The sequence below is a fragment of the Podarcis cretensis genome (genome assembly GCF_951804945.1).
Source record: "Podarcis cretensis genome assembly, chromosome: 1".
NCBI classification, from domain to species: domain Eukaryota; kingdom Metazoa; phylum Chordata; class Lepidosauria; order Squamata; family Lacertidae; genus Podarcis; species Podarcis cretensis.
Window position 1 is genome coordinate 126,816,357 of NC_137170.1, and position 12,107 is coordinate 126,828,463.

A 12,107-nucleotide genomic window follows, 5' to 3' on the forward strand; every position below is an offset into this window, starting at 1 on the left:
GGTTACTGTTGCGTTCTAGTGGAGCTCTATATAAGCAGGCTGGCTGAACCCTTCAGTTCAGTTCTGTTCTGGCCTGTGAATAAACAAGAGCTGTTTGAAGAATCGCTGTGTCATCTGATATGTTCACCCACAACCTAACAGCCCGCCTCGCCTCTTCTTCCAGCTCCACCCCCTGGTGCCACTTCTCTGGCCCGCCACAAGGTCTGAGGGACAGTGGACCGGCCAGCGGCTAAAAAAAATCACCGACTCCTGTTCTGGTCCAATCCCCTGCAATGCAGGTATATACACCTGTCCCATATGGGGATTGAACTTACAACCTTAGTATTATAAGCACCATGCTCTAACCAACCGAGCTATCCGGGCTGGGTTGGAAGACAGGTTAACAAAAAGAACAAGCAACTACAAAACCCCCTCCATGAAGGTTGGAATCTAAAAGCATGGTGCAGAGAGCATTTTTATGCATCGGAAACACACGTACAAACACAGTTAAGGCACTGCAGAAAAAGGTTTGAAAACCTCTTCACAGGTCTTTTACTCTCGGACAATTATTATTTGGACTGTTCTAACAGGCAAGAAGAAGTGAAGCCTGAGACAGACTTCTGACATCCCAGAATAGCAAGCCGAAAAAAGAGCATCTGGGGGGCACCTGGTCCGGAATGCCAACAAAATTATCCCACCTATTTCACTGAGGAGCACATCCTGCATTAAGCGAGGGCCTGCCTACAGCCCAGATGCCGTGCAGGCAAGGCGGCCGAGAGGTAAAAAGCAGCAAAACTGTGCAGCACCTATGAGGAATGGCATCATAATTCACTTCCTTTAAAAAGTTCGGTTTGGGATATTTCTCAAGATGCACCCTGGGCCAGCAAGGACAAGTGGATGGATCTGATAGCAATTTGACAGTGAAACACTCAGTTACACTGAAGTTTCACTGGATAGGCTCAGTTGGTAGAGCATGAGTTTCTTAATCTCAGGGTTGTGGGTTCGAGTCTCACGTCGGGCAAAAGATTCATGCATTGCAGGGGGTTGGACTAGATTTTATGATCAACTCCTAATGTTCAAGTGATAGACAACACTGTTCCTTGCTAAGTATTTTCACTGCCACCCTGTCCCTCCTTTAAACGCTCCTCTTGTTTCCGCCTCTTTGAACTTGCAGTTCTTCCCTAAACGTCAGCTCCTTTCGCTCTTGCTGATGTATCTCCTGCTTTCGTCACCCTCCTGCCAGCCTCATGGGTGGCACAGAACCCCACAAATTGTTATGTACTGAAGTTCTCACCCTGGGCCAGCAGGGGGATACTGTAGATAGTTTTCACTCAGGTCCACATATGCAAATAAGGGAATGAAAGTGATGTTCAGTGATTGGATAGTTACAGAAAATGGTTACTGTTGCGTTCTAGTGGAGCTCTATATAAGCAGGCTGGCTGAACCCTTCAGTTCAGTTCTGTTCTGGCCTGTGAATAAACAAGAGCTGTTTGAAGAATCGCTCTGTCGTCTGATATGTTCACCCACAACTTAACACAAACCACTGGTCCTTTCCCTGGGATCTTTCTCCTCTCTTTCCCCCTCTTCTGCCTTCCTCCTTCTCCTCGGGCTCCTGCCAGCTTCTGACACAATGCAGGTCACTTAGTGGGTTAAGAGTGCTTCCACCATCTATTCCTTTTGGAAGAACCAAAGGATAGGAAATGATTTGAAGCCTTCAGGAAAAAAGCAGGGCAGAAGTAAGGGGACACAGTCATGCTTTACAGGCCCAGAAAACTGTATCGGAAACTCATATACGATGCACTAACAACTTAAAACAAGAGGCCTGCATTTCCAAAAAGCGACTAGGGGAAGTACGGTAACCCTACAACAAAATAGGAGCCAAAAATTAATACCATAATATCTAACCATTAAAACGAAATTAAAATATTCCTTCTAGTAGCACCTTAGAAACCAACTAAGTTTGTTATCGGTGTGAGCTTTTGTGTGTATGCACACTTCTTCAGATACACACCATTAAAAAACCATTAAAACCATTAAAAAGCAGAATTCCTTCACAAAACAATATGAAACATTTCCAAGCGTACTGCTTTTGTATCTCGCATATTCACATAATTAAAAGGCCAGCATCAAGGGACCTGGTGGAAAATAATGGAGATTCCAGTTACTTGACACATTTTCTCCATTATAAAAGAAGCGAGGGTGGGGGAGTTTCTTTTCTAGCCAAATAAAAACCAACAGTCCTTGTTTGTATTATCGTGCTTCTGGAGGAGGAACAGATTTGGTACTTAATTATAGCCTTGCCCTGCCATTTGGGTTGCAAATATACCCATATTGATGAAAAGCTTTCCAAATAGCCATTACTGTACGTCATTCCATAGTTATTTCCTAGTCTATCATTATGGCGCTGAAAGGTAGGGCACAAACTCAGGGATCCTGCTCAGATGGTCAGTGGCAGAGTTCTGTACCTCCCTTAGCCCTCTTCTCTCTCTCAGCTGAGAATCTGTAAAGGACAAAGCATAACTTTGCAGCGCTGCAATAACTCGCTTATCTTGGGGGGGGGGGGACGGACTCCAGGATAACTTGTCTGAGGCTTCCCCAAGGCTTCTCATTGCACTAAACCAGGCATAGGCAAATTCAGCCCTCCAGATGTTTTGGGACTACAACTCCCATGATCCCTAGCTAACAGGACCAGTGGTCAGGGATGAAGGGAATTGTAGTCCCAAAACATCTGAAGGGCCGAGTTTGCCTGCACTAAACAATTTGTAATTTGAAAACATTAACTGTATGTATTACATTTTTATATCACGGTTCTTCCATCGTGAACTCCAAGTGGTATAGATGGGAGTTCCCACATGGTCTCCAAGCCCTGGAAGACCCAGACCTGATAAACCTTCAGGGATTTAAAATATTTCAAAGTGCGCGCGCGCTCTCTCTCCCTCTCTCTCTCTCTCTCTCTCTCTCTCTATATATATATATATATACCGTATTTTTCGCTCTATAACACGCACCCGACCATTACACGCATGTAGTTTTTAGAGGAGGAAAATCCGTAGGTATGCCATCCGTAGGCATTCCCTCCATAACACACACAGACATTTCCCCTTACTTTCTAGGAGGAAAAAAGTGAGTGTTATGGTGCAAAAAATACAAAAAATACATATATATGGTTGTGCAATTGTCAGATTTGTTAATTGTCAGCATTCACTACAACAAATGGAACAGCTGAAACCCATTAGCACAACGACATCCCCTGGTGCAAGACGTGAAAATTGCTCATTCTGCAAGTGTCCTAAATCCTTGCAATCTCACCCTAACAATGCCATGGTTTCAATGGGCTGGAAATTACTAAATGCAAGACTTGTGCAGTTTGTTAAACTACGTTTTTGCATTACGTCTGAACAAGGATGTTGTTTTCGACTCCTGGATTGCAAACCAAAGTCAAGCCTTGGTTCACAAACCTGGTTTGTAGTTACAAACCACAGAGCTTAACGAATGGTACAGATTCAAAGGAAAATTGTGGCTTAATGTACCCCAGAAGTATTACACTAAAGAGAGAAGGGGAAGGAAGAACAGCAGGCATAGATACAATGCTGATCCTCAGCCAGATATCCCAAAACAGTTAATTCTAAAATAAAAACAAAATTAAAAATTAAAATCTGCTGCCTCTGCTGGGAGCAACTTTTAAATCAATTCATCTAAATGATTAGTTGACTAAATGTTGCAAACCACCCCACCCCCATTCACCCGCTCAAAGATGCTATTTTAGACTGGAGTAGATTAACAAGGGTTAGACTGGAGTAGATTAACAAGGGAATTGCCTGTCCTTTGATTTCAAGTTTCATGCACTGAAAAGGAACCTCCAACGAGCCTGACATTTTTAGATCAAAGGGTGCAGTTTTAACTATTTGCCTGGAGGCTAGTGTGACGGGAGACGGGATAACAGAAGTTTTTTTAAGCAAGAGCTTTTTCCAAATGTATAGATTTGCTACTGAGTGAACCCTGGTGAATTCCAACTTTTACTGGTGACTTCATGCTTTACTGAAACAACTCAGAAACAATAAGAGTTTGATTAAAAGCTGGCTCCTTCTCGGTTCCACAGAATGGAAGCTATGTGACCGGCTTTTGAAGAGCAGGCGTGCAATAGGTTAAGGAGGACTGTAATTTGATGAACAAACAAATAGCAGCGTTTGGAGGCTTAGGCTATTGTTCTTCAAGTAAGACTGGCTAAAGCAAAAATAAAAAAAGCATGCATATAATGTATCTGGCTGGGCGAATTACCATGTCATAATGTCGAGTCGAAAGAAAATTCCACGAAGGGAAGCTCAGCTTAATGAGAGAGCCGGGTGACAATGCATCAAAGAGCAGTTGTGTTCTCCAGCGCTTTTGCTTAGTTGGGGACAATGTGAATCTGATAGGTTGCACTCAGTGCTACATACAATTCATTCTGTGATACAGAGAGATCTTTCACAAACACACACCCTTTATGCGCGGCAGCTGCATAACCTCAGGTCTCCATACGTTTCCCCTGAAAGGATCTGGGAAAGGATCTTTTTGAAGAAATGACAGGCAGGGTAAGGATTCAGGGTCACTTAGATGCACCTGCCCAAGCCATCTGCTTACACTGGTGGTGTGGAGGGTGGGGCCTTATGGGAACACATGCAACATGTAGTTTGGCAAAAGGATCTGAATGTTTAAATAAGACAGGCCAGTTCTCCATATATATATTTTTTGCAAACTACAGATTTGAGGAATTATGTCCGTCAAATGCTCAATCTAAATTGCACTTCCTTGCATGTGGCATAATGAAAATACTCACAGGAATTTATGCCAGTACTTACAATTGCTTATAACTCCTCCAAGTGGATCACCCTTGAAATCAAATTCGATGTCCATGTACTTTCCCTGCAAAGAGAACAGATTTGGGGGGGAAAACTTGCATGAAACAAAAGAGGTAGCCTGACATTTTCAAGCCGTCCTTGGAGTTACATGTCGTACGAGAAATTCCATTGTCCTGAAGTGTGTATATTTAAGTGTAAATGACTTCTAATAATCTTCAGATTAAGATCTCCTGAGCTGCACTATAACTGGGTCAAACCAAATAATGAATGCTAATTTATTTTTAACCAAGCAAAGGAAAGATCTGACGGCTCATAAGAGCCAAGCTATTAAATTAATTTTTGCTTGTAGGCCAGATCACCACTATATCAACTCAGCAAGAAATTTTTAACAACTGCATCAACAACAACAACAACCATAAAGTTAATACCTGGACATTTACTGAAGGCACTTCAACTCCCTGTGACATTTACTGGTGCAAGTCAGTTTCCCCAGTATTTTCCTCTGGGCCTATTATCTTAAGATTTACCAGGAAATCTCACCATTTGCAAGTTCCTGACATTTCTTGCCTGTCTCTCACACACAGCTAACTACAAATAAGGGTAATTACTGACGTTGCAAGGTCAGATAAGAGCCTTTTGGAAATTTGGCCAAGTAAAGAACTCTGCAGAGGATGAAAGAACAATGCATCTGAAAGCAGCATTTTAAAATGGACAGGCTACTGAAAAGCTTTCAAAATCCTGACTCTGCTTGGGTGTACAGCTGGCCAGTTAGAAGTCCCATCATATCTAGCATAGCAACTGGCTGCTGAGCTCCAAGGCAGGAGAAACAGTTTATACCAGGCATCCCCAACCTTTGGCCCTCCAGATGTTTTGGTCCTGTTAGCTAGGGATCATTGGAGTTGTAGGCCAAAACATCTGGTTGGAGATGCCTGGTTTATACAGACCAGAACATCCACATTACATCAATGCACAGCCATTGGGAGGAGCTACGGTGGCAATGCTAACTTTTTGTCCTCCTTTATTAAATACAGTGGTACCTCAGGTTAAGTACTTAATTCGTTCCGGAGGTCCGTTCTTAACCTGAAACTGTTCTTAACCTGAAGCACCACTTTAGCTAATGGGGCCTCCTGCTGCTGCCGCGCCGCCGGAGCCCGATTTCTGTTCTTATCCTGAAGCAAAGTTCTTAACCTGAAGCACTATTTCTGGGTTAGAAGTCCGTAACCTGAAGCGTATGTAACCTGAAGCATATGTAACCCGAGGTACCACTGTATTGGGGGGTGGGAGTAGGATTCTTCTCTACACCAGCTATAGGAAACCGTGTGCCCTTGAAATGCTGTAAGACTCCGACTCCCATCAACCCCAGCCAGTATGGATAATGGGAGTTGTAGTCCAACAACATCCATTGAGCCACAAGTTCTCCACTCCTATTACCAGGGATGGGGAATCTCCAGCCCACAAACCTAAGTAGGCTCACCAGGCCACCCCACTTGAGCCATGAGACTGTTTCTGCCAAGCCACACTCACCTGCTGTATGCCATGGTTTGTTTCCCTGCCCTACCCCAGAGACTCCAAACTATAGAGCCTTGGGCAAGAGGAGGGATGGAAGGAAAACACTCCCAAGGCTATGTGGCTCGCCCTGGCACTTTGCTGCCAACTCTGGCCGTCAACAGAGTTTCTTCATCCCACTCTTTCACTACAAACCCTCCTTCCCAGACTAGACAACTTTGTTCCACAGCAGCTACTGAGGAGGGGGACATTTAAAGCCCCCGCAGCTCAGCTCTCCCTACTAACATCTAAAATAGAATAAGTAAGAAAGTGGTAGAATTAAATGAATTGTGTACAGTGGTACCTCAGGTTAAGTACTTAATTCGTTCTGGAGGTCCGTTCTTAACCTGAAACTGTTCTTAATCTGAAGCACCACTTTAGCTAATGGGGGCCTCCTGCTGCTGCCGCGCCACCGGAGCACGATTTCTGTTCTCATCCTGAAGCAAAGTTCTTAACCCGAGGTACTATTTCTGGGTTAGCAGAGTCTGTAACCTGAAGTGTATGTAACCTGAAGCGTATGTAACCCAAGGTACCACTGTACAAGGGTCCCTCAATTTAACAAGGTAAATTGGAGTGACAGCTACAGTCATAGCTAAAGGTAAAGGGACCCCTGACCATTAGGTCCAGTCGTGGCCGACTCTGGGATTGCGGTGCTCATCTTGCTTTACTGGCCAAGGGAGCCGGCGTACATGTGGCCAGCATGATTAAGCTGCTTATGGCGAACCAGAGCAGCGCATGGAAACGCCATTTACCTTCCCACCGGAGCGGTACCTATTGATCTACTTGCACTTTGACATGCTTTTGAACTGCTAGGTTGGCAGGAGCAGGGACCAAGCAATGGGAGCTCACCCCGTCACGGGGATTTGAACCGCCAACCTTCTGATTGGCAAGTCCTAGGCTCTGTGGAATAATCCACAGCACCACCCACATCCCAGCTACAGTCATACCTCGGGATAAATACGTTTCAGGTCGAGCGCTTTCAGGTTGCGCTTCGTGGCGACCCGGAAGTAATGGAGCGCATTACTTCCGGCTTTTGCTGCTCACACATGCGCAGTTAGTCAAAATGACGTCATGCGCATGCGCAGAAGTGGCGAAACACACCCCACGCACGTTAAGACGCGCTGTCACATCTTATGTTCTGTTCGGGATGCTAGCGGGGCTCCGGAACGGATCCCGTTTGCATCCTGAGGTACCATTGTATTTATAATGTGGATATATAGAGAGAGGGGGGTAGATTTACATGGCAGTTAATGAAAAATAATAATAATAGAGCATTCACCTAGGTAAAAGTGGCAATGTAAAAAAAAGTTCAAATTCCTAAAGGTGTAGAAATTCAGTGAGGTTTTATTCAACAGTCAGTACTGCCCATAAGAAAAGATGTTTGCCAGCAATTTGCAAGTCATAGCTGCAAAGTAATTAGCACCTCCAGTGCTAATCATCTGATCTTCAATGCACTTGGTGCCCTGGACTCACAGGGCTAGTTTTCACACTCCCAGAAACAATAATCCCTGATCCTGGCAACCTGGTGTTTCCTCATGCATATGCTTTTGGGGCATGCCTGCCTGACCCATAGTAGGGGCTCGGAGACCTTGCTTCTCAAAGTCTCCCTTTTCTGACATGAAAACCACACAAGCTAAGAGGACAGATCAATCAGCAGCAGAAACGGTCCGGCATGGCTCACAAACACCATTTGTACACACAGAACCCCTCTCTCTGGGATAGCTCAGTTGGTAGAGCATGAGGCTTAATCTCCAGGTCGTGGGTTCGAGCCCCATATTGGGCAAAAGATTCCTGAACTGCAGAGGGTTGGACTAGATGATGCTAGTCGTCCCTTTCAACTCTACAATTCTATGATTCCCTGACTGAGGATGAATCACAGAGTGCCCAATTCATGGCATCCCTGACTCTCAACAGATTTACCTTCCCGCCGGAGCGGTACCTACTTATCTACTTGCACTTGGACGTGCTTTCAAACTGCTAGATTGGCAGAAGCTGGGACAGAGCAATGGGAGCTCACCCCGTCACGGGGATTCGATATGCTGACCTTCCGATCAGCAAGCCAGAGAGGCTCAGTGGTTTAGACCACAGCACCACCCGCATTTCGTATACTACACAGACTCTCAAAAGTTATGGAATAATGCTTCTCTCCCCATAACCCAGGGGTCCCCAAACTAAGGCCTGCGGGCCAGATAAGGCCCGAGGGAGTACCATATTTTTTGCTCTATAAGACTCACTTTTTCCCTCCTAAAAAGTAAGGGGAAATGTGTGTGCGTCTTATGGAGCGAATGCAGGCTGCGCAGCTATCCCAGAAGCCAGAACAGCAAGAGGGATCACTGCTTTCGCTGCGCAGCAATCCCTTTTGTTGTTCTGGCTTCTGAGATTCGAATTATTTTTTTTCTTGTTTTCCTCCTCCAAAAACTAGGTGCGTCTTATGGTCTGGTGCATCTTATAGAGCGAAAAATACGGTGATTTATCCGGTCCGTGGTGACCCCCGCCACCCTCTCTTACTGGTGCTGCGCTGCGCGACTGCCCCCACCCAGGTCGGAGGAGCACCGGAAATAGCTTGTGCACATGCGCAAGCATTATTTGCATATGCGCAAGCTTTATTTGCATATGCGCAAGCATTATTTCTGGTGCACATCCAGGTCGGAGGAGGCCTGTGCACATGCACCCAACTATTTCCGGTGCTCCTCTGATCCCGAAGTGCGCCAGAAATAGCGTGTGCGCACACGTATGGGCACGCGCTCCCTCGCCCTCCGGCCCGCCGCACGATCGGTGCTGGAGACACCGGCCCAAGGCATGGTAGGTTTGCTGACCCCTGCCTAACCTTCTGAGGTGCAATACTGCCAGCACAGCTTCTCTCCCTGCCTTCTGACTTTCTTCCACATCAGACAGCCTCGTGGTTGTACCTTACTACAGTTTATTTACTTAGCAGAGACTTTACATAAGGGTGACAGGCATTACTGTTTACAATGACAACAGCAGTAAAGCCCTGTATAAAATAAAAACAGATTATGGAAAAGCCACAATGCTAAGAATTCAAACCATTTCAGAAGAACTTTCCGAGGATTTTCAAAAGCTGCAGAGAAGCAGGGTTTTCACCTAACCTGCAACATTTCCCACTTAAGGTTGTCCATAGCCTTTCTATTACAAATCCTGGAATATTCTGCATAGGCCTGACAGCATTGTCCTCATTTTCCATGAATTCATTCTGCAACATTTAGGATTCAAGGTCACGGTTAGGTGAAGTGGTTACGGCTTTCACTCTCCTGTTCAAAACATTTCTTAGAATGCCACAGAAACGATTTCTGCCTCGCTTTCAGAAAGAGCTACCTGAAAATACAGCTACCAAACAGCATTTAAGTAAAACAAATCTGAATATGCCTTGATCCAACATTCTTACACCATAAACAGAAGGGGAGTTTGGGCACAGAAAGGCCTTGGGCAAGGCTTTAAATGCTAACTCTGAATATAAAAAAGAAAAGAAACAATTGTGGAACATTAGTTCAACATTCCATTGTCATCTTTATGATTCTGGTAGAATCCATCAACCAATAGAATTTGTGTGCCTTCCATAGATATATAGATACACCTGTACTTTGGAATTCTCTTGCCTATTGACATTATGAATTATATTGTTTTAGATGTCTGCTAAAAACTTTTCACTTGTTTGTTTCTGCAAGCCTACCCAGACATGTAACCTTTGTTTTCAAAACATTTTAATGATTTTATCTTTGTTTTACATACATACAATAGCTTTAGTTGGACTGTGGATTTTAGCTGTGTTTATCTCCAATTCTATCTGTACACGGCTTGGAGAGCTCTTTGGTCAAAGCAGTTTATAAATCAATCAATCAATCAATCAATCAATCAATCAATACTTACAAATCTCGATGAGTTGTCATTCCTTACAGTTTTGGCATTTCCAAATGCTGGAAGGAAGGAAGGAGAAAAAAGTAAAATATGTGTTTTAATAGCCAAGTCCATCTGCAAGAATAAACAAAGACATTTATTGGGGTTGTTGCCAGCTTTACCTTCTAATAAAAAGATAAAAAGGTAAAGGTAAAGGGACCCCTGACCATTAGGTCCAGTCGTGGCCGACTCTGGGGTTGCGGCGCTCATCTCGCTTTATTGGCCGAGGGAGCCGGTGTACAGCTTCTGGGACATGTGGCCAGCATGACTAAGCCGCTTCTGGCGAACCAGAGCAGCGCACGGAAACGCCGTTTACCTTCCTGCCAGAGCAGTACCTATTTATCTACTTGCACTTTGAAGTGCTTTCGAACTCCTAGGTTGGCAGGAGCAGGGACCGAGCAATGGGAGCTCACCCTGTCGCGGGGATTCGAACCGCCAACCTTCTGATCGGCAAGTCCTAGGCTCTGTGGTTTAACCCACAGCGCCACCTGCGTCCCTAACAAAAAGATAGATAATCCAAAATGAGGGGTGATGAAATCACAATGCAAACCAGAGTTTGATCCTGGCTTGCAGAGTTTCCTCAAACCATGGAACGAAGGGAACAGCTGGTGGGGGAGGTAGAAAAGTATGAGCATGAGGTCCCCCACCAATCATTCATGTAACATGAAACCATGGTTTGATGTTATGTCTGCACCAGCCCAATGCAACACTGGTTCAGAAAATTATAGGGCCATGCATTTTTTTTAAAAAAAAAGGTTTGTTTATTTTAGTCCCTCCTTCTGGTCCCAGAGCAAGCAATTTGTCACTATTTTTGGTCCTACACTATGCCATGTGGAATTAATGCTTCGTGTTATTCTCTGTTGATTAAATTGCATTATGACCTTCCTATCTCCTACCAACTCCATAGACAACCATGGTGGATTTGTGTACTTTGCCATCAATACATACATCAATACATAACCGATGCTCAAGTCAAGTGGACATTTGGGTGGGTGGAAAAATGTTGATTCTGCTTTAGCAAATCTGCATTTTGAGATTTTCCAGGATGAAAGACCTGAAGCCCAAAGGCAGCATGTGTCACTGTTGTTGTTCAGGGTAACTGAAACAATTGTTCTGAAAACTTTATACAGTGCAAAGTTTGCAAGCGATAAATCATATTTCCAGTCTCCGGGCAGCATATCATTAAACATGAGGCTAAACACTGGGATCATTTATAAATGAATGCAGAATCAAACACAAGTGCTCCATTATAAGAGTTTGGAGACACATTCTTCCGCCTCACCATAAGTTCATTGTTTCCTGATATTCATGTACAGCAGATACACACCAGATGGAATGCAGAATTTGATCACTTGGTAACTTAGACAGGCAAAATCTTAAGAAATTCTTGAAGTGTGATTCCAAACAAAGGTAGAAGACAATGCAATTTACATACGGTTTGCGAACAGCTTCCATTTGAAGCCATTACATCATAATAAAGAGAGTACAGTGGTACCTCGGGTTACATATGCTTCAGGTTACATACGCTTCAGGTTACAGACTCCGCTAACCCAGAAATAGTACCTCGGGTTAAGAACTTTGCTTCAGGGTGAGAACAGAAATTGTGCTCTGGCGGTGCAGCAGCAGCAGGAGGCCCCATTAGCTAAAGTGGTGCTTCAGGTTAAGAACAGTTTCAGGTTAAGAAAGGTCCTCCGGAACGAATTAAGTACGTAACCAGAGGTACCACTGTACAAGTTAATATTGCTACTCAAATTATAAACAGAAGGGCAATAGGAAGTATGAAACCATATGGGATAAAAATAAATGTGGGATACTATTAAAATCTACGTGACG

At 44.3% G+C, this 12,107-nt stretch overlaps 1 protein-coding gene across 5 annotated transcripts in view; it reads right to left on the minus strand.

Annotated features, from left to right (window-relative positions):
* Window positions 1-12,107, minus strand: part of MYO1B (myosin IB) — a 162,522-nt gene that overhangs the window by 60,860 nt on the left and 89,555 nt on the right. For all 5 annotated transcript variants that reach the window (XM_079976602.1, XM_079976601.1, XM_079976604.1 and 2 more), the window contains 2 exons: window positions 10,248-10,294; window positions 4,818-4,881 (listed from right to left, as the gene is read on the minus strand). In XM_079976602.1, coding sequence (XP_079832728.1) covers window positions 4,818-4,881; window positions 10,248-10,294 — 111 coding nt within the window. The remainder of the gene's footprint in view (window positions 1-4,817; window positions 4,882-10,247; window positions 10,295-12,107) is intronic.